Source organism: Pituophis catenifer, unplaced genomic scaffold, assembly GCF_029215685.1.
Source record: "Pituophis catenifer annectens isolate HBS135680 unplaced genomic scaffold, rPitCat1.0.hap2 SCAF_2, whole genome shotgun sequence".
Lineage (NCBI taxonomy): Eukaryota > Metazoa > Chordata > Lepidosauria > Squamata > Colubridae > Pituophis > Pituophis catenifer.
The window spans coordinates 130,649,813-130,672,264 of NW_027256882.1; the positions used below are offsets into that span (position 1 = coordinate 130,649,813).

Here is a 22,452-nt window from a genome sequence, read left to right on the forward strand (position 1 = left end):
TGTGCACGTACACACTGGGAACAGGCTCCCACTGTTCTTCTGCCTCGCTGATGTCAGACTCCTGAGACTCCAGAGGCAGCAAAGAACTCCCAGATGGCCTTGGCCCACTCTCTGCCTCCAACTCAGAGCCCTCATCCAAGCCTTCCCCAGACTCCAGGACTGACCCACGGTCCTCCCCAACCTCTTCACTGTCCGAATCTGCTGCCAGCTCTGCTGGCTGCTGGCAGGCCACAATAAAAACTAGGAAACATGGGATCTCCAAATTAGCATTAGTTTCAAAGGAAGGAGGAGAAAGAGGAAGAAGAGTAAAAAGACAAAGTTAAGGAGATCTTGTTGCCAAAAAGCAAAAAAAAAAAAAAACAATTGGCATAATATTTCTATTTTTTCTCTCTCATCCAGAATCAATTCAGCTACAGCATTAGAGATTCATTTGTTTCCAAATGGGAGCACTCAATTATACTCTGTATTTGAGAAAAAGAAGAGTTGTTTGTTGATGGCTATCTTCAGTGCTCATAAATTTTTTTATCATATCTTTCCTTGAGTCAATTTCATTTGAACTTATAAAAAATAGAGAGTTCTGTCCTTTTTCCTTTCCAGACATCACTGCAGAGCAGTGGTAGGTTGCACCCGGTTCACACTGGTTCACAAGAACCGGTAGTAAAAATTTGTAGTAGTTCTGAGAACTGGTAATAACATTGGCTAGCCATGTCCCTGAACCAGTTCCTGGCCTGGTCGCCGCTCGCTTACCCCACCCACCTCATCAGAGGCTTTTTTTTTTTTTTGTACTTTTAAAAGCAATTTTTCTACAACCGCTTTGCCGAAAAAATGTTTTTAAAAGTTAAAAAAAAAGCCTCTGATGATCCCGTGGCTTAGCTTGGATCGTCAGAGGCTTTTCAAAGCATTTTTTCTTCACCACCTCTTCAGCCGAAATAAAAAAATTTAGAACCCATCCCTGCTGCAGAGTTATCAAAACATGCTGGCCTGAAATCCCTTATTCTGTCCAAGTTATGTAAACCTAAACTACCTCTACCATATTTACACAATGGCTGGAATAATAGTTAGGTCTTTTGAAGTCTTCTCCCACCCAAACCTGCTCATTAGCTCAAATGATTATTTTATTTAAGGCCTGGCTTTAGTTATCTATCTTTAGAAAGTAGGGAAAGAAGGTATCCATAGATAACTAGTGCCCTGTCCAGGTACCTTTACTTTTCTTGATGTGCCACTATTTTCAGCCATGTTACCACACTCAACATCATTTCCTTGCCCTTCAAGATAATATTAGGATGAAAGTAAACTCTAATGGGAAATGCTGTCTAGAGAAGGTGAATGAAGGCAACTACATACATTTATGGCAAAATATAGCTTGGATACTGTAAAAATGAGATGTCACAAGAAAGTAATTTGTTTCTTTCTCAGCATGTTTTTAACTACTCATTTCACAGGGTTATCATATAGACTAAGCAAATAATCGCTATAAAAATAAATTTCACACTGGATATTTGCTGTGAAAGATCCCCCCCGTCCACTGAGCCATGCACTATTTCAAGCATGTGTGACTATCTCTAGAGGAGCCAGGGAGTCAATAAGCTTGTAGCTTAATGATTGATGCAAAAATAAAATGGACCTCCTGCGCAGGCAACAGATGGCGGACTTAGAGTCAACTCCCCAACTCTGAAAAGTGGTTTGAGTAAGTGTGCCAGTTAAGTAGAAGGTTGTCATGATTAAAATTAGCAAGCAGAGCACCTTTTTTGCTAATTCGCCAAAACGGTGTTTAAGTCCGCACGTCTTAATGTTGTCAAGCTTGGGAAACATTGCTCTAATAACAGCTGTGTATGATGGAATGTGCATCTGCAGGAAGAATTTTGGTAACACGGAGCTTTCCGAGAGAGAGGCCCAAATGAAGGGACTGCACAGTCCCTAGCTAGATGGGGAAGGGAGGAAGTGGTACTGAATAGCCACATTCTAAAATCTCTTAGGATATACATCTAGTAGGGGGAAAGTTATAGCTTTAGCTTGGCAAGATTCTGTCCAAAGGGTGTAAGCAAATAAAGGATTGGACTCGATTGGATTTCACTGTGTCATCTTTGGACTTGGACCTGACAATGATACATAAGAGGTACAGGTAGTCCTTGACCTTTGACCATTCATTTAATGACCGTTTGAAGTTATGATGGCACTGAAAAAATTGACTTACAATCTGCCCTTAAAGTGATAACCTCCATACCAAATGGATCGCAATTTGGGCACTTGGCAACAGGTTCACATTTTCAACAGTTGCAGCATCCTCTGGCCACGTGATCATGATTTGTGACCTTCTCAGCTGACTTCCAGCATGCAAAATCAATAGAGGAAACTGGATTCACTTGACTGCTTCATTCGCTTAATGATCACAGTGATTTGCTCAGTGACCACAGTAAAATGCTCATAAAATTTGGTCTGGTCACATGATAATTTGCTTAATAACCACACTACTTAGGACCGAAATGCCAGTCCCAACTGTGGATGAAATTTGAGGATTACCTATAATAGGAAATTATAAATTCCTTCCCAATTTATATCAAGGGCATCAAGAAGCTACAAAGCTAGGATAATGATAAGGTGTGTGGAAGTTATCTGGACAACAATTAAATTTACTACTCATGATTAAAAAGATACCAGGCAGATACTCCTTACACTTTGAGAGAGAGCTTTGGAAGACACATCCTTGCTACAAAGTTGTTGTGGAATTCATTAAATCCAGTTGTGATGGTGATAACCTCATTGTCCCAAGTTGAAATAAGAGAAAGTGAATTAACTCTGTGATGAGTTTCTGCAAGTATTTAGATAGCTTTTATCTCTTTTTTCTCATGACATACTTTCAATGCTGAAGATAACCAATCAAGTCAAGGTCATAGGTTAATCCAATTGGATAACATTGGGACACAGTCCCTGTTTAACCATAAAATGAAACTTCCATTTCAGAATGAAATAAACTCACTTTATTTACAAGACTTCAGAGTGGGGGATTAGTTAATTACCTGTCAATGAAAAAGCAAGAAATAAAGTGGGATGGATAGAAATTGGCTCTTTGTTTAACCACTGTTAGGGAGAGTATGCTATAATGGAGAAATAAGGTCCAGAATAGTTAGAATAATGATTTAGAATATTGATTCTAAACTATATATTAGCAAGGACTTTATGAATGAGGTTGTTTTATGGAAGCTATTTGATTCATTTTCTATTTTTTTAATTTTTCCTGAACTTGCTTTTCCATTGCATTCATTTATTAATAATAGTTTGTTAAAATTTTAATTCCAGATATAATTTTCTTAGGGAAGACAATTGAAAATTGGCCGATTAAAACTAATATAAGTCGTGATAGGGTAATGGAAGATGAAAATATACAAATTATAATAGATTGGTTAAAAACTTCAGAAAATGAAAGGAGGAAAAAAGAAATCATTGAAAAATTGGGTTTAGGCTGGTTTGAAAAAATACAGATAGAAAAATGGACTAAGAAAGTAAGGGACAATTGTTCAATAAGTAGAAGTAAAACTGAATTTGAACATTTAATATTCCAAATTATGAAAGATGAAATTAGGCTAAAGGGACTTGTTAGTAAGATATATAAGATTATAAATTTTGATGGAAAACCACAAAGGGTGATGAAGATGAATTGGGAAAAAGAACTTAATATTAAAATATCAGATTTAGATTGGAATGTGAATTGGAAGAGTAGAATTATGAAGACTTTATCTGTAAGGATTAAAGAGCATAATTATAAGATTGTTTGGAAATGGTATTTGACTCCATTAAGATTGTCATTGATGGATAACAAAATTAGTAAACAATGTTGGAGATGTGATATGGAATTAGGGACATATGAACATATGTGGTACAAATGTGATAAAGTTAAAAAGTTTTGGCAACAACTGGAGAAAATAATATTTGAAATGATGGGGAAAGCAATAATATTGAGACCAGAAACTATATTACTGTAGATAATTAAGGAAATAGAACCAACAAAATATGAGAAAGAATTGATTAGAATTATGATTATAATGGGTAGAATTATAATAGCCAGATATTGGAAATTAGATGTGAATTTTAGAATAGAAGAATGGTATTGTGAAATGTGGAAATTAGCTTTAAACGATAAAATGACATGTGATATTAAAATTAGAAATGGTGACTATAAAGAAGATATTTTCTGGAAAATTTGGAAACCATTCGTGGACTATGCGCTGGGAAAATTGGATGCTTCGGTACCTGTACCCCGAGAACGTGGATTTTGGCGATCATGAGGATATATCCGAAGAACCAAATCTTCCTTTCTTATGTATAGCACAGGGTGAAGTATTGTATATGTTGTTTGTAATGTTATTTTAATAATAAAAATTATTTAATTAAAAAAATATATTAATAATAGTTCAATGTAATGTGGAGAACCAGTTTGGTGTAACGGTTAAGGTGTTAACCTAGAAACCAGGAAATTGTGGGTTCTAGTCATGCCTTAAGTATGAAAGCCAGCTGGGTGACTTTGATCCAGTTATTTTCTCTCAGCTCAACCCACCTCATAGTATTGTTTTGTGGGGAAAATAGGAGAAAGAAGAACTATTAGGTATGTTTGCTGCCTTGAGTTACTTACAAAGTAATGAAAGTGAGATAAGAATCTATCAAATAAAAATATTAATAACAGGTTGAAAGGAATCATAATCATATTTATACAATAAAATATCCCCTTGAGTTTGGTTTGATCTGCCTCACAAAACTTAAATGATCCTGACCTTAAACATCAGGAAGTCTCACCCTGAATAAAATAAGGTCAAGAATTTTAAGGCTGAGGTTATACAACAAAAAATATTGAGGTCTAATAAAATTCTTTTCAGAAGTTCAGATCCATAATAAAATCTGCAGGGAAGGAAACCTTGAAAGCCAGCAAACACAACACAATCTCTTCTTCTTGATCCAAGTAAAGTATAACAGTACAGGAAGCTCTGCCAAGGCTTGTCATGGCCACCTCAGAAGACAATGTCAGTCAATTTCAGAATTGCCAGACAAACTCCTGCCTGACCAGCTGCAGGAAGAGGAGTCTGTGCTGCCCAGTAACTAGGGGACACAGCTGCCTGTCTCACACACACCAATTCAAGGACTTGCCATGTCTTGGTGAGAAGAGTAGAGCAAAGACTTCCAAAGGAATAACATTGGGGTTGCTAGAGCACAAGCCTCTCCATTGGGAACAATTGATCATTTTATCCAGACTCCTGTGCCTTGATTCCCAAATTGAAATCTCATAACTCTGGGCCTGCTGATGACCCATCTACCATGTTTGGGCTCTTGGACTTCTCTTGACCACTCTTTTGCCTGCTGTTTAGGAGTTGGAATTCTCTCAAAGCAAATTTGCTGGACTTTGGGGAACTTAACTTGTGTGGGTTTCTGTGCATTTGCACTCACATTTCCTTTGTTGCTTGTTTATTTGCTTCACAGGATTCTCAGTAAAGGTTGCAACCGCCTCTGTGGATGTTTGTGAATGTGTGGTCTGAGACAGGACAGAGCCAGCCCATGAAGAATTTAGTATTGTACAACACATTAAATAGTAAAATTGGCCTATTTCAATTTTGACTTGGCTTAAAACAAAGGTGCCCAAATTGTTCTCTTATGCACATCCTTATGCCATCAACAACATTTATTTTCTTTCAGTGGAGGAAATTGTGTTCAAAATCTTATAAGATTTTGTTATTTCCATGAAAAGTATTCTTAAAATGTTGGACTAGAACTGGGGTAATTCGATTCACTAAATTAGTTTAAGTCAGTCACTCTCTTTCAATCAATTTCAAGGGTTTTTTGCTGTGGGGAAAACTCAGAAAAAGAGTGCTATTGATGTGGCCTTGAATTTCTGGAGGAAAGATGAGATATAAATTCAATATCAACCAACAGTTCTTAAGAAGTTTAAAGTGAGAATAACAAAATCTGGCAAGATTAGATCAGTTCATAGGATTTTTTACCATTTAAACAGTATATATTTATTTATTTCAGATTCCACAACAAGGATCCCCTCACGAATCTCCAGTGAACCTCAGACCACAGACTGGGAACTGCTGGTATAATCTTGGTTGATATGGTTATTTTAAACCTACCATGATTTTATTCAATTCCACTTGAAGGTATGTTTTATAATCCTGCTTCTTCCCTCTGAACACCATCTAGTCCGGCTAAAAATTTCCCATAGTTCCTATTTGGAACCTGATATGGGATTCAAAGGGGAGTATTTATTGTGATATATACTATCATGTTTTACATAGAAACTTTTTAGGAATTCGTGAAATAAAGAAAAAGAATGTTTTCATGCCACACAAAATTTAAATATGGAATTTACCCTTACAAGATTTAGGGATGACACTAGCTTGGGAATTTCTGCAAACGAATTAGGAAAATTTGTGGTAGTTAAATCAGGATGGACATGTATTATTCCAAATATCAGAGCAGCATAACTATTAATATTGTTGGGGTAGAATTGTGAACATGTCCTAACAGTGAGCTATCTGGTTAGTTCTTACAGAAACCAAAGGCTGGGGTTGCCCTTTGTTTGATCCAACATAGCTCCTACACTGTTCCTTGGGTGTGTTTGGGACCCTCCTGAGGTTAGGAGCAATTAAGGATGCAGTTGACCATATAGCACACCACACATTGATGGAACCCACCTCTACTTCCTTCCAACAGCATTTATTGGTGCTCAGTGGCAACCATATTTCTCTCTTCACCAGCCATGTTTCCCAAAATTATTAAAGGAAGTTAATTCTCTGGGCTGTCAATCTGGAAACATCTAATTTAAAATCAGTTGTGATGTTACCTTCTGTCCTGATGGTGAATGGAGAGTCTCCCAGTCTTTTGGCTGAAAACTGACCTCCCAAGGATGTCATTAAGAAGCAGAGAGTGAAAAATCCAATGCCTACCACAAATATCCTAAATGGAGAAAAAGAAAGAACGCACAATCAGCTGAGCAATAGATGGAAATATTTCTACATTATCCATAAATGATTTTAGTGGATATTATTTCAGATAACTTCTTCTCCAGAGAAGGTTAATATTTGTCTACATGAACCAGAAGGCAAACATGTTGTCCTGCATGAGAACTTTATTGAAACATTTCTGCACAGTTCTGATAAATCTCAAAAATATCATTTAATTATTCCAAACTAAAATAATAGGGTAACATCTCACTTTAACAGAAACCCATTTCACAGACTGCAAATGCAATAAACATTTCCCTTGGATATCTCCTCAAATAACAAACAAATCTGTTTGTTTGAATCAAATTAAGGGGCCCTTAAATATAATGTAACCTAACATAAACATATACCATTTATATTGAGTAACAATATAATTAATTGACTTAAGTGACAAACTGACATGAATAGCGTTATTTGGGTTCTTTATGTAACAATGTAATTATGCAAATGACGTATATCATTACAAATGACACACTTTTTTTAGATTTGAAGCCTTTCCCCACTTGCACTTAATCGTAGCAAAAATCTGTGGCAACCTCTTTTTCTGCCATTTCCGTGAGGTGATTTTCTTCAGCCCATCTACAGCCATGAGTGAGACAGCTTTCAAACATCTACAATATAGCTGTACAGGTATTAAAGCAGTACTGCCCTGCTTGAGCTGACAAAAGTCAACAGCACCTACTGCAAGTTATGTAACATCCATTACACTTGTTCGTTCATTCCAGGGGATTGAGAGTGGCTCAGTCTGTTTTTAGGAGGGCACAGTGGCTCAGTAGTTAAGATTATTATGCTGTCCTTGTTGGCTGGAAAGCCAGAAGCCCAGGTTTGAGACCTGAAACCCACATGACAGGGTGAGCTCCCATCTTTGCCCCAGCTCCTGCCAACCTAGTAGTTTGAAAGCATGCAAATGCAAGTAGATAAATAGATACCACTTCAGTGGGAAGTTAACAGCACTCTATAACGTTATGCTGGCCACATGACTGTGGAAATATCTTCCGGCATTGCTGGCTCAATATCCTTGAAATGGAGATGATTTCTCAGATTTGCACAATTGTGCTAGACTGATCAGTTGGCAATAGGGCATATCTCTATACTTTATGGTCCTTATTGCTTTAATGCAAGGTTGAAATGGTGGACTATCAAGAGCCAACTCATCCTCTTTTGTCTCCTGCACACAGCAGGGAGAATCTTTGTAGCATGTAAACAGAAGGAAGGGGTCAGAATTCCGTCATAAAAGTTTTCCTTATGCTTTAGTTCCCTTTATGATACCAGTCAATCAGGTTATGACAGAATGGGGTGCAGGAGAAGGAGCACAAGAAATAGGCTGGTAATGATAGACAAATCCTACAGACAGACCAATCCCATTCTTACTGCAGCTCTTTGATTTTTCCAGCCATCTGGTGATGTTCTGTTTTGTAGCCCATAAAAAATGGAGAATGGTGAAACTGACAAGCAGCTTCCAGGATTCCCTCTTCTTTTCCAGGAGTTGAGTAGGTATTCAAAAAAGTACACAGGGTGGGTTCCCCCCCCTTTTCTTTCCTTCTGAGTGAAGGAGAAGTAAAGAGAATTTTTGTTGCAGCAGCATCTGCAACTGTTCTGAACACAACAGTGATTTTCCTCTCTCTCTCTCTCTCTCTCTCTCTCTTTTCAACAAGCCAGGAGAAATGAAGAAATCACAGATTATGTCTTCCAACATCTTCTGAGGGTTGGGAAAATGAACGATGGCAGCCATGTGAAAGTGCCCTCGGGCTCAGCGAAAGCTGGCCAAATGGAAGGCTCTTGACTGACCCAGGGGAGAAAACCTGAACCCAGTATCAATTTTCTCACATAAGTGGCAATTTCAATTTAGGTCAATTGGTAACATTCTCATTCAGTTAAGAAAATAAAATTACTGGAGCAAAGAGCTTCCTTTACTACACAGCAGATTTAGTTCGTTGCTGTTTTTTTCTTCCCCAAACAAGAGCTGGTCTGAGTCCAGGTTTCAAATTAAATTTGGTTACTTTTCCACTTCTCTTCTACCTAGTGATAGTCTCCATATGCTCTAAATGAGTTAGATTTCCATTTCCTTAATTACCAGTAGCTGGCTGAGCAATATGACCACTGAAATCCCACCCCATCTGAGCAAAACCACTGAGATCTGTACCATTCCAATACTTATATCTCATTCTCATCCCATTTCAGAATAAAGTTCTGGCAATCTTAAATTGAGCATTTGACTTGTTATATCTAGACCTCCTAATGTAAGGGGTTTTTTTTTCCTCCAAAGACCTAAGAATGAAGAAAATACAAAAAAAAAAAAAAAAAGCTATTCAAAGTAGAGCATGGTTTATTAAAACACTCAGAGTTATGGCAACTTGAAGAAGATCCAGGCTGGAGTTGCTGCATATGCTAATTTCTTAACATTGTTAGAAAGTCATGAAGTTAACTTTTTAAACTTTGCAGCTGAAATGATATGATGTTAAAAGACCTTGCTTGAAAATTATTCAAGCAGGTGACTTTTTAGCAAGATTAATGAGGGTGACACATTTTGAAACAGATGTCATAGAAACGCTGGTGTAGTTTTCTAATTTCTATACTCTCCTTATAGAGGAAGTTTCTTTGTCTGAAAAGACCAGAGAACCTTCTTCTAGTACAATGTGTGTCAGCCTTGGCAACACTAAGATGTATGGCCTTCAGCAGACAGACTTCTCAAGCTATCATGCTTATAATCCAATATTTGCAGCTACGTAGATAGTAGAGCAAAGTCAAGCAAACCATATCATGATTTAACAGATTGTGTGAGACAGAGTACTTCTGGATTACTGGATTAAGAGTCTTGGTGGCACAGTGGTTAGAATGCAGTATTGCAGGCTGAGTCTGCTCACTGTCAGGAGTTCGATCCTGACTGGCTGAAGGTTGATTCAGCCTTCCATCCTTCCGCAGTCAGTGAAATGAGGATCCAGTTTGTTGGAGGCAATATACCGACTCTGTAAACTACTTAGAGCAGGCCTGTGAAACTGGCAGCCCACAGGCCAGATGCATCATGTGCAGGCCATGCCCACCCCAGCTCTGCAAAGGCAAAAAATGTCACGATACAAAATGTCACGTGACACAATCGAGTTTGACACCCATGACTTAGAGCGTGCTATAAAGCACTATGAAGCGGTATATAAGTTTATGTGATATTGCTACTGCTATATTAGCAGCTGGAGACAAACCCTTAAGAATACTGAACTGAAATTTTGACCCATTAGAATATTGCATTTCACAATGACAGCGTCTATGAGCATCTGATTTCTCTACTTGGTTCACTGACTGTAGTGAGAAGCAGACTTCTCGCAAAATTATGAATGCAGTTAAATATGGGAAAGAGACTTTCATTGTCTGGATCAGTCATTCTGTACATGCAGTCCTCACTTAATGACTATAATTGGGACCAGAATTTATGTTGCTATGCAATGCAGTTGTAAAACACGATGTCATGTGAGTGTGCTGCTTAGCATTGGAAATTCCAGCACTTTTGGTTATTGTTGTAAGTGAATCACCGTGGTCGTCCCAAAGGTGCTTTTTCCTTGTTTTTTTTTCCTTGTTTTTGTTTGAAGACATTTCGCTTCTCATCCAAGAAGCTTCTTCAGCTCTGAGGACATCACGTGGTTGCCATTTGCAACTTGCTGCTAATTTCCCCAATGACTTTACTTGTGGGAAGACAGTAAAGATCTAATGACCACAGAAACATGCAATTGATATGACAAGGACTGATCATAAGAACCACTCATTCAATACTGCTGTAAATTCAAATGATCACTGATTGAGTGGTAAGGTGTGGACTACCTTGATAAAATGCAAGGACTATTCCATAAGCAAAGAGGGCTGAAACATTCTTTAAGTCCTGGCAAGCAAGATAGCATTCATAAATGACTCAGGCAAGCTCCTCCCTGAAGCATAATGAGGAGGGGGAGATAAAACCCAGTCAGGCTTGTAAGATTCCATTATTATAGCCTATCTCAAAGTGTAGTTCTAATTTTCCTGTGGAGTGATCTACTAGTGGATCTACTAGTATTGAGACACTCTCAATCTTTTTTAGCCTGAATGAACTCTTGAACCAGTGGTGAAATCCAAATTTTTTAACTACCAGTTCTGTGGGCGTGGCTTGGTGAGCATGGTGTGGCTTGATAGGCGTGGTGTGGCTTGGTGGGCGTGGCTTGGTGGGCATGGCAGGGGAAGGATACTGCAAAATCTCCATTCCCTCCCCATTCCTGGGGGAAGGATATTGCAGAATCTCCATTCCCTCCCCACTCCAGGGGAAGGATATTGCAAAATCTCCATTCCCACCTCACTCTGGGACCAGCCAGAGGTGGCATTTGCCAGTTCTCTGAACTACTCAAAATTTCTGCTACCGGATCTCCAGAACCTGTCAGAACCTGCTGGATTTCACCCCTGTCTTGAACTCAAGTTTGGGTCTCAGAGACCTTATTATATCTACAGCTCACAATTTGTGAATGTGATCAGTAAATTGTGCCATGTAAAAATTCCCACCCATGTGAACACTAGCATTGCATAGCAAATGAAGTTCAAAGGACATTGTATTGTTGGGTTTTTTTCCCAGTCATAATATTTTGTGGCACCCCCAGCAACTTCTCACAGAGTCTGAGGGTTTCCATGGAACTCCAGATGAGAAAGGCTTATTTGGATGGTTTCTGCTTTTCTTTCCCCAAAGTTTCTTTAAATTCTTCCCACTGATAAGAAACTCATTATTATGTAAAAGAATGTTTATGCATTTCAATTCTCATAATTATAATTTAGCAAGAAGTGATTGTTAAACACTGCATTTAATTACTACTTAAAACCATTAGAGGAGTGAGGAGGGGAAAAAGAAAACCTTCATGATTAAGTGAAAAGGAAAAAAAAATAACAGTTGCCCAGTCTGTATAGAATCTCATTACAGAATTAAAAAAAACTGCATGAACATTTTAGCAGAATGAAGCTGCAATGCCACGGTTATTCTCTATTATGGGAACTAGAGTAAGCTAACATGATGATCAGACAATTAAGAAGCTAAAACAACCACATGATCACAGTTGAACTTCTCTCCTGCTACATTTTTTTAATTTCTAACATTACTCCAAGGAAGTTTTTAAAAGCATCACAAGTGGAAGAGTTTGCTCATCCTGAACAATGTTAAGAGACATAGACTGATTTTGGATAATTCAGTTGACAGCCACAGCAAGGGCAGAAGGCATTCTTTTGACTTCTCCCTTCAGATGGGGAAATACAGGAAGCCAATACGGACGGTTCCTTAAGTGTCAATCCAGATAAAACGATCAGTTCTCTTTCAATCAGGAAGGAAAGAGTGCATATAATAATAAGGAAGGAAGGAAAGGGAAATAAAAGTACCAGTACAATATTAGCATAATGCACATTAGTTTTGTGGGCTCTTTCAAAACGGATCACAGGAGAACTATTAAGCTTTAGTCAAAGGGGAGGGGTGGGGAAAGTAGAAGCGTCCTTGTGCAGAGATTTTAGGAGAGGTAAGAAGGAAAAAGAGTTTCTGCCATAGGAAGTTAAAGACCAGCATTAAAGGTAAAGGTAAAGGTTCCCCTCGCACATATGTGCTAGTTGTTCCCGACTCTAGGGGGCAGTGCTCATCTCAGTTTCAAAGCCGAAGAGCCAGCGCTGTCCAAAAACGTCTCCATGGTCATGTGGCCGGCATGACTAAATGCCAAAGGCGCATGGAACGCTGTTACCTTCCCACCAAAGTGGTCCCTATTTTTCTACTTGCATTTTTTACATACTTTCGAACTGCTAGGTTGGCAAAAGCTGGGACAAGTAACAGGAGTTCACCCCGTTACGCGGCACTAGGGATTTGAACCACTGAACTGCCAACCTTTCAATAGACAAGCTCAGCATCTTAGCCACTGAGCTACTGCGTCCCTGTAAAAGACCAACATTAGGTAATAATAAAACTGGGGCTACTGCCAACATCTTTCAATTTGGTCAAATGTGATAATTGGCTGCTACTGCTCACAAAAAATATCCCCCAGTGTTTTCCTATAACTCTTTCCAACAACCTTAGCAATTGTGTATGCTACACGCTCATAATACACAAGTTAAGGGAAGAGTGTGTTACACCAATCAGAATAATTGAAGTACATTTAACCTAATGAGCCATCTGACTTTGTTTCTGATATGTTTTCATTACAGAAAAGAGAAGAAATAAATGGAACGCTGGCATGCTGCAAAGAAAGGTGTCAATCTGTTCCTTTTGTGTTTATATGCATTTATTAGGTATGTATCATGCTTTTTTTCTTCTTCAAGATTATTTTAACTCAAATTAGCAACTCTGTGTGGTATGTTTTGTTGAAAGGCCCAATGTCACACAAGGAACTTCCACAGCTAAGAGTGAACTTACATATCAACATATGAACAGTCTCCAGTCTAATATCTTAACTGCTGCAGTATTTTGGCTTTTGTTTAGAAATTGCCTGTGTGGGGCTTGGGGGAATTCCTTCAAAACAGGTGACTGTGAGTATTTGTGTGTGTGTGTGTGTGTGTGTGTGTGTGTGTGTGTGTGTGTGTAAGTATATCCAATGTCTTCTCTAAAAAACCAAAGCTGTCATAAAAAGAAGAGGGTATATTACTCCATCATAGCAGCAGTTTTGTGAATTGGCAAGTCCTCTGTATGCTAGCCATTTTGTGAGAGTGCCTACATTGTCGAGTCCCTACAACATATCCCCAGTTCCAAATGGACCCACCAATGCAAAATAATTGCCCATCCCTAATTTAGTGTAGGAAATTAGCATTCACCCCTCTCCTAGAAGAATGAAATATTTTAGGAAATATTAAAAAAGGCAGAATATTATATTTCCCTGGATAAGAAATGGAGAAACATGTTTTAAAGACAAAGCAGCTTCCTGCCTCCCCCCACCTTTGTCAATGGGCCATTAAAACCTCAGCCAAGCTCACTCATTTCCCCCCACCTTTGTCAATGGACCATCATCTGCAACACAAAGGACCCATCCAGCAACAGAAACTCCCTACATGGCACAAGGCTAGCTAAGACCCCCGCCCCCTGGGAGTCTCACAACCAATCAGGATACATTTCTTATACAGGAACAAGAAACTCTGTGGTGGGGCACAACAGAGGGCATAAAACCAAGGCACTCTCAGTATCTCGGCCCTTTTTCTTCCTTTCTTCTTCAGCCAACATTTTGAAGCACGTGATCATCTTTTCTGTACAGGAACTCAAGCCATGTGATTCTGCTCAGGAACTGAAACCATGTGATTCCCGATCACCATTAAACCATCTTTCTAAGCAGTCTCCATGTTTCCAGTGTCTTTTTCCCCACTTGGAACTGAACCCAGAAGGATATTTCTTCCAACAATAGCACATGGACATTTTTATTAGTTTATCTGTCTGCACAATGTGCTGTGCATTCGTAGTGAAAACAGCAACATTTTTTAAAGCAAACACAAACTAGCACACAGATTATTTATTTAGTCAGTTTACTGCATCTATCCATAGTTGAAGCTCTCTAGATAGTTTACAAAAGCATTCGAACACAACAATGAAGCCCAGAGTGGGGAAGGGAAGAGTGGGGGAATCTGCATCTTGTAGTAGGCTTTCATGGCCAGTAACTATTGGGCAGCTTTTGATTTTTCCTGCCATCTTCAGACCACAAAGAAGTGAGCAGGGATTGACTGGGCTCAAACATTTATAGCCAGGTGTCCTAAAATCTGATTGGCTTTTAGCTGATTTGGTTTCTGATTGGTGCAGCCTGGTGTGGGCTGGTCTCTGCAGGCAAGTGCAGGTTGATGAATGTCTGAACACATACGACATAAGCAGGGGTGGTATTCACTTACCTTCACTACCGGTTCGCAAATGGGAGCATGTGCCACCTCCATGTATGCGCAGGACCTTCTGTGCATGCATAGAGCATCAAAAATGGGACATGATGATGTCTGGGCAGGTGGGCGGAGCGTCCCGCAGCCACCTCCCGATAGAACCAGCTGAATAGCACCACTGTACATAAACGTTTGTTATGGCTATTTGTTTATTGAAGCTGCTTTCATGGGCTTCCTAATAAGAGTGTTAGGTTTTTAATATATCAGAATGATGGGGATAAAATGAATTTATTCAGTTTGTATTCTGACTTCCATCCAGGTATTCCTACATTAATGCATTCACCTTCGTGCATAAGTATAGATTTCAAGGTGTCAGAAAACCAAGCAATCAAAAATTGGCTCACCACGTTAACTTTTTCAAGGGCCTAAAAACTGGCCAACTAAATGAGTCTGGTCCTGACATCTTTCCACTCACTATCTTTCAGCTCAACCTACTAAGTCAAGTTCTACAGTGCTATTAAGCTGGGTGTCATTCAACAGGAGAAGAAGTGACAGCTCCCACCGATGGCTGCAGATCCTTCCTGACACAACCAGCACAGCTGGTGACCTGCTACTAAGAGAAGCCTCCTTCAACCCCATTCCTAGCCTTGCTCTGCATTCCACATTAGGACTCATTTTGCATTATTTCGGTCAGCTTTACTTTGCAACCATAGCAAAATCAGGGCTGGCATTTTCTGTTAGAATGATTGGGGAGGAAGGTGCATCGTTGAGGTGAATCCAGGAAAATTTATTTGACAGGGAAGCAGAGCCAATTACAGCTCCCTGACAAACATCCTTGGATGATGTTAGCCCTCTCTGCATTCACATTGTTCATGCTTAAGGAGACATCATGTTGGAATTGTTCTATGTAGCACAAATCTGGCTTCGCCACCAAATGTACACAAAAGAAGCTGCTGCTTCTGGCTATAGTCTGCCAATAAGCGTCATACCTGTATTTTCAAGCACCTCTCAGTCTACATTTGGGATGTATAAAAATCTGAGCTGTATCTCTCTAAACAGTATGTCCACCTGGGAACTTCGCATTTCCATTGAAGTCAGCTTTGCATTATTGTTTTCTGTCAAGAGGACAGCTGCCCTAAACATTTATCATAGTGTATATCAGTTTTTTCCCAATCTGCTGCCTTCCAATCACATTTATCAGCTCCCAAGCATCCAGCACATCTGTACAGCAACAAATTGGGGAAATCTAGTAATAGCTAATTTCAAAGAAAGTTTACAAGACATCTCACATGGAAGTTCTTACTCTCTGTACTATAGGCACAAGAACCAATTGTAATTTTTCTACAAGAAAGAATTATTTGTGTATATGTGTGCGGTGAGAGAGAGGAGTGTTTTTTTTTTTTCCAGAGCATTAGATTGCCCTGGATCTATCTGCCTGATATATTTCTACACCATCACATTCCAAATACAATGCAATATAGTGATATTTAATGATATTTTAATTGTATTCTGCTATTATTACTGGTACATCCCCTCCAAGTAAGCATTTTGAAGATTTATATGCTGTTTTTCCAATAAAAACTCCTAGAGCAGCAGACAATGAAATAAGAAAAACAATGAATATGCAAAACCCTACAAGAATAATGCAGCAATTAAAATGATGGCAGAGATTCAGCAAAACAGATAAAATCATTATCAACTTACCTAATGAAATAGCTGAACAAACACCTGGAGCCAAAGTATTTACACCAGTGGCAGGCAAGTATCTTTGGGAAGAGCACTCCAGGGTGCCACAACCAAAAAGACTGGTACATATTTCCCTCCCTTGAAGTAGCTTTATTTTGGGGGAAAATGATCAAGTGAACAGCAAACACTCTAAAGACTCCAGTCTCCAATCTTTAATACATGAGCAGTCTATTACTACTTGGTTTTATGAAGCAGAAATCCTAAACAAGGATCATTCCTAGTTTTAGCTCTTAAAAGCAAGACCTTGTTGGGTTTCCTTTCAGGACAACATGGGTAAAAAAAAAAATCTGCTAAGAACCTTAGTTTTTTTTATCACTGATCTCTTGTTTCAGACACTGGATGTACCCTTACAATCTATGGACTGGTCCTCAGGTTCTACTTGGCCTTTCACCAGTGCAGGCTTCTCACCACTTCCTGAGTGCAGGAAGAGATGATGTCATCCTTCTCCCACTCCCAGCCCATTGCAAATGCATCCCACAACTGAACTTTCTTGCTTTCATTCAAAACTGCTGTTTTTTGACCTGAGACATTTTATGCCCTTCAGAGCAGAGGATCTCCAGAGCTTCATTCCATTTTAATTGAAGCCCCAGCTCTGATTGGCTGCAGTGCCCAGCCTTTTCCCTCCTCTGCAGAATATGGGCTCCACCGCTTTATCCCATCAAGCTGTTGGGTTTTTCTGTTGTTGTTTTTTTACAATACTGAGATCAATACAACAATGCCCTGTTAAATTAAGAACAATCTTCCTCTCTAGAAGCTCCTGCTCCATTCAACTATACATATTCCAGAAGGCACTCTTTTTGATTTCTTCTCCATGCTGGGTGCTCTTTGCTTTCTCAATCTCTGCTTCCATTCCTATAAAGCTTCCATTCCTCTTCTCTTAAAAAAAATATATCTTTAAGTTGAAACGTAAGAACATTTCTGCTCTATGGAGCTGAACACATAGTTCTTCCTTGCTATAAAGTTTCTATGGATCAACAGCAACCTGTTCCCTATTGTTTTATTTATTGTAGCATCAGAGCGTGGATGCTACCATAAGTGGAAGGAAAGTAATAAGGGTGGCACAGGTGAAAGTATCCCATCCTTTATACAAATATCGGGGGAAAGTAAAGGAAAGCCTTGGGGATTAATTCAGATAGAATAATGGTTACAAGGAAAAGGCAAATACTGGGAGACTCATCCATACAGGAGCCAGCCAACAAGGTTTGCCTTCATGGACTTCATGGACTGGGAAGGAGAGGAAGCAAAGTGATGACCAATCGGGTCTTACATTGGCCACAGTCTGATCTAAGGGCCAGACGGGACCCACTGTCAGCTCAGTACAATCCAGACTAGAAGTTCTGAAGTTCTGAAAACAGCCAGGAACAGCCTGGGAGACAAGCTGCAGTGCAGAATCGTCCTACAGCTATTTCTTACTCCTCAGGACTATTTGTCATGAGATGGGAGACCTGGGTAGCCAATGGGCAGCTGGAACAATTGTTATCAAACACCCCCTCCTTTTCTTTTCTTTTTTTTAAGATTACTGATGGTTTTCTCATTGGGTAAAGTATAGGAAACCTGTGGCTTCCAAGGAGTTGTTGAATTTCAGCTTTCAATGTGCCGCACAAAGGATTGCACAGACTGGACTGGGGTTGATGGGACTATAGTCTACAGATTTCTGAAGAGCTCTACATTCCCGTGTCTAGATTAAGCACTATGCCCTAGGCCAACTAGGCTCTTCTGATTTTTTTAGAATACTGCCAACCCCACCATTGTTACCATTCACATACAGACAGGTCTTCCACCTGTGAAATGAATTAAGCTACAATTACCCACCCTGTTCCAATCTCTGGCAGCTGTTGTAATACCATGGGATACATTGCATGCCGAGATCCCAGCTTCATTTGAGCCTCTTCTTTAATTGACCTTGTTATTGCTGTTAGATTAGCTCATTCTGAAAGTTCACCAACAACCCCTTAAAGTAGAACAGCCTTCTGCTACATGAGACAAATAAAAACAACACTGTGGCACATTTGTGTTCAAACTCCTAAAGACTATAACTTAAACATTATTTAAGTTAGCCCTATTGGTTGGTTGTTAGTGACTGAAGGACTTAGTGACTGAAGTGGTATATACAGTATTTTTTTCTTTTTACCCCAGGCATGTGGTATATTATGAGTTTATTTTGTTTACACTTATTTTGTTTCTCGTTTTAATTTTTCCAGAATCACTATGGTGAGAGGGAAGCTATATAAATTAATAAATACATTTACTAGGACAAACAAAATCTGGTTGGAAAATGCTAACTTAGTGCATCAGATGATCATTGTTTGGGGTTCTCACTCATGCTTCTTGCCATCTATTTAATGTCTCATCCTGTATTTGGTGCAATCAAAAAAGGTGCCATTTGAAAGCAGCCAGAAAATAAGCTCCAAATCCTGTCAACTAATTGTAGGAGAAAGGAGAAGGGAGAACAGCAGAGGAAGGACCTGAGAAAAGCCTCTAAAGAAGACAAGTGGCTGTTCTCTTGAAGCAGACTGATGTGCAGACCTGATCCAAATAACCTATCCTTATTATCCCAGTAAAAGAGGAGAAAATGAGAAAATAAGAATTTTAGAGAAAGGAGGAAAAGAGGAAAGGTGGTACATTTGTATCTACAATAACTCCAGCTGTGAGTTTATAACAATCTATAACAATGAAGTTTAATAACAACATCTTGCCCTCCTCCTGGTGAATCCTTCCCAAATTCCAAACAAGCTGCGCTATGCCACCCACTTCCTCTATCTGTCCACACTTCAGGTGAGTCTCAAATTACTTTCTGCTACCTGCATTCATCTTATAGGGTTTATCACATCAGGAAAAAAAAAGAGGGGTGACCACATGCAGTTTTGAAGTCACCACCCACCCACCCCTTTCCTTCTAATTGCACACACCCAGGAAGTGGTAGAGGAAAACTTTACCTAAAAGGCCTCAAGGTGACGAGACATCTTCTGACCATTATTTTCCCATCTGAATTCACTGTGATCATGGTTCAAACTTTTCTTTTTAAAAAAAGCAAAACCAAACCAAAAGGAAAGAAGGAAAGCAGACGTTCAGGAAGTCCGATCCCAGTTCTTAGGATGAGCTCATGGTTAGAGACAGGTGAAGGTTGTCCAGCAAAAATCAACCAAAGAAGTCCATAAGCACAAAGGGAACAGGATCAAGATCAGTTTCCCTGCTAGGAGTTCTGCCTTCTTGACTGCTTGCCTCTTAACGAGTGGTTGCTTCCAAAAACATAGGTCTGCATGCACAAGAGTGGAGGCTGGATGATGGGGTGTCTCCTCCAGGGTTCCAGTCACATTTTGGAAACAGGCTGTAACAAGAAGCACAACATCTTCCCTTTCCTCCAAGTATTAAATCCAATGCCCAGGTGAGCAGCCCCTAGATCTAGACCCCCTTCTGTTCATGGGATCTCTTATCACATCCAGACTCTCTCTGCTTACACCTGAACCAAAAATCCTCCAGCAAAGGCTTGCCTCCTTCCTTCTCCAAGCTGCCTTCAGCACTTCCAGAAAGCTGCCATTCCCTAGGATTGTTGTCTATTTGAGTGGTGACTCCCAGTCAGAGCTAAAGCTGTCATGAAAAGGACTGGCTCCATCCCTGCCTGTCAGGCAGCTACCTTGTCTCATCCTGGCCATCCAAAACAGGCAGTTTTAGTCTTGCAAAGAGGCTGCACTGTCTCCATCTGTGAAGGATGCGCTGCTCCAAACCAGGATGGGAAGACTGTTCAGCCAGAATTTGTGAGTTGGGTACCATCTAGTGGCGGCTGCAGGGAGATTCTCTGGCATTTTTGTTCTGCAAATAAAGATCTTGTAAGTTCTAGGGACAACACACCTGAAAGGTGCAATGTGATACATCTTTCGTACAGCATGGAACGGTGCTGTGCACGCCCTCCTGTCATTTGTAAGAGAGGCCTTGCCAATCAATAATGCCAGTTGCTTTCATATCATCATTACTGATCCCAACATACACTTGAGAAAAGGACCGAGGTGTGGCCCATCAAGTCACTTCGGTTTATACCAGCCCTAGTCAATTGGAGGATTGGACAGGGAAAAAAAAAGATTTGGAAACAAAATCTGGTTCAGAATGTTCTGGTCAGATTTCTTTGAGGATCACTATTTGAAAGAGCTATTTACGCTGGTGTTTGCAGCTCTGTCTTAGTTCACTGTTTTCAGGGAAATTCAGGGAATAGCTAGGAGTATCTCTCTGATCTGTGCTAGCAGAATTCAAGCATCTTTAATATACAAATGGATTAGACCATTCATTCAAAAACAGGGGGCTATTGAGTTTTGGGAACAAACTTCCCTATCCCATTTTTCCTCCTTCAAACCATGATACCTTAAAGGGTGCTAACAATATTCTCAGCATCTGTTCTTTTTCTTCTCCCCATTTGATTTTTCTCTTTGTATGATTTATGCACTGCCTGAATTCTAGTAGACAGACTATTATTTTATGGATAACAATATATCAAAATAACAATAATCAATGTTGCATTAATCATGAATGAATTAATGAATTATTTAATTGAGTACAATGGATCAAAGTGGCAGGTGCTCAGCAGCCCCTGAAAGCCTTCCAGATACTGTAAGCCAAGTCTTTGCTATCTTCCAGATGGCTATGAGAGGGGAAGCTATTTTTATTTGGCAGACAGGCTGTTGCAAAGGAGAGGAGTCCCCAAAGAGATAGCCCATCATTGGATCCTGCCTTGCCTCACCTATTGAAAGGTTTGGATCAGGGGTGAAATCCAGCAGGTTCTGACAGGTTCTGGAGAACCAGTAGCGAAAATTTTGAGTAGTTCGGAGAACTGGCTGGCCCCAGAGTGGGGTGGGAATGGAGATTTTGCAATATCCTTCCCTTGGAGCGAGATGGGAATGGAGATTTTGCAGTGTCCTTCCCCTGCCACACCCACCAAGCCACACCACGCCCACCAAGCCACGCCCACAGAACTGGTAGTAAAAAAAAATTGGATTTCACCACTGGTTTGGATCCTTAGTAAACACCTGCTGACTATTTGGATTAGCTATACAAGCTCTATCTAGGAAAGGGAGCCTCTTAGATCCTAGTAATCCCAAACAACAAAGGGCTTTAAAGATAGTGGATAAGATATTTGGGCTTTAAAGATAATGGCCAACAAATTTAACTGTACTTACTAGACAACACTGGCAACTAATGCAATTCCTGCAGAGTGTCATTTTTGTATCACAAGTGGCTAGCCATTACATGGACTGCCGCAGGAGGATCTCCCAAGTGTGAGTCTGATCTTTCTGGAGGGGGGAGAAGTATTGGAGTCAGTAAATTTCTGAATTTACAACCACTCTGACTTGTTTAGATTGAGCCTTCAGCCTGTTTCTCTCTATGCAGACCTTGACAATTTCCAGGCTCTGGATCAGAACTTCCACCAACTCTCACATTGGGTCTGGTGTGGATATCACTAGCATATTGGTGATACCTCATCCCAAAGCAGTGGATTGCCTCTCCCAGTTTTCTGCAAATGTTAAACATCATAGGGGAAAGAACCAAATCCTGGGGCATTCCAGAATATAACCTTTATAAAGACCTCATCTCTCCCACACCTGCCATCACCAATTGATTTGGCTTACTCTACTACTGTAACATGGTTTTCCCAACTCTCAACCATCATAGGCAGCTAGCAGGATATTGTTATTGACAGTACCAAAAGGTCCTGAGCGATCTAAAAAAGCAAATATGGCTGCAGTCTTTCTGTTCAAGTCCCTCCATAGATCACTCCTGAGAGTGGCCAATGCAGTTTCTAAATTATGACCAGACCTGGGGAAATCCAGAATGCTATGGATCTCAACTCTCTGTAATTCCAGCTTCACTACAGGTAGTCACTCACTTAATGACCAGTTGCTTTGCAGTT

The 22,452-nt window shown here is 39.8% G+C and overlaps 1 protein-coding gene across 2 annotated transcripts in view; it reads right to left on the reverse strand.

Moving 5' to 3' along the window:
- Window positions 1–19,560, reverse strand: part of MGAT5B (alpha-1,6-mannosylglycoprotein 6-beta-N-acetylglucosaminyltransferase B) — a 247,542-nt gene extending 227,982 nt beyond the window's left edge. For both annotated transcript variants that reach the window (XM_070934597.1, XM_070934596.1), the window contains exons 1-2: window positions 19,493–19,560; window positions 6,830–6,942 (exon numbers count right to left, since the gene is read on the reverse strand). In XM_070934597.1, the coding sequence (XP_070790698.1) occupies window positions 6,830–6,942; window positions 19,493–19,560 (181 nt within the window). The remainder of the gene's footprint in view (window positions 1–6,829; window positions 6,943–19,492) is intronic.
- Between the last annotated feature and the right edge of the window lie 2,892 nt (window positions 19,561–22,452).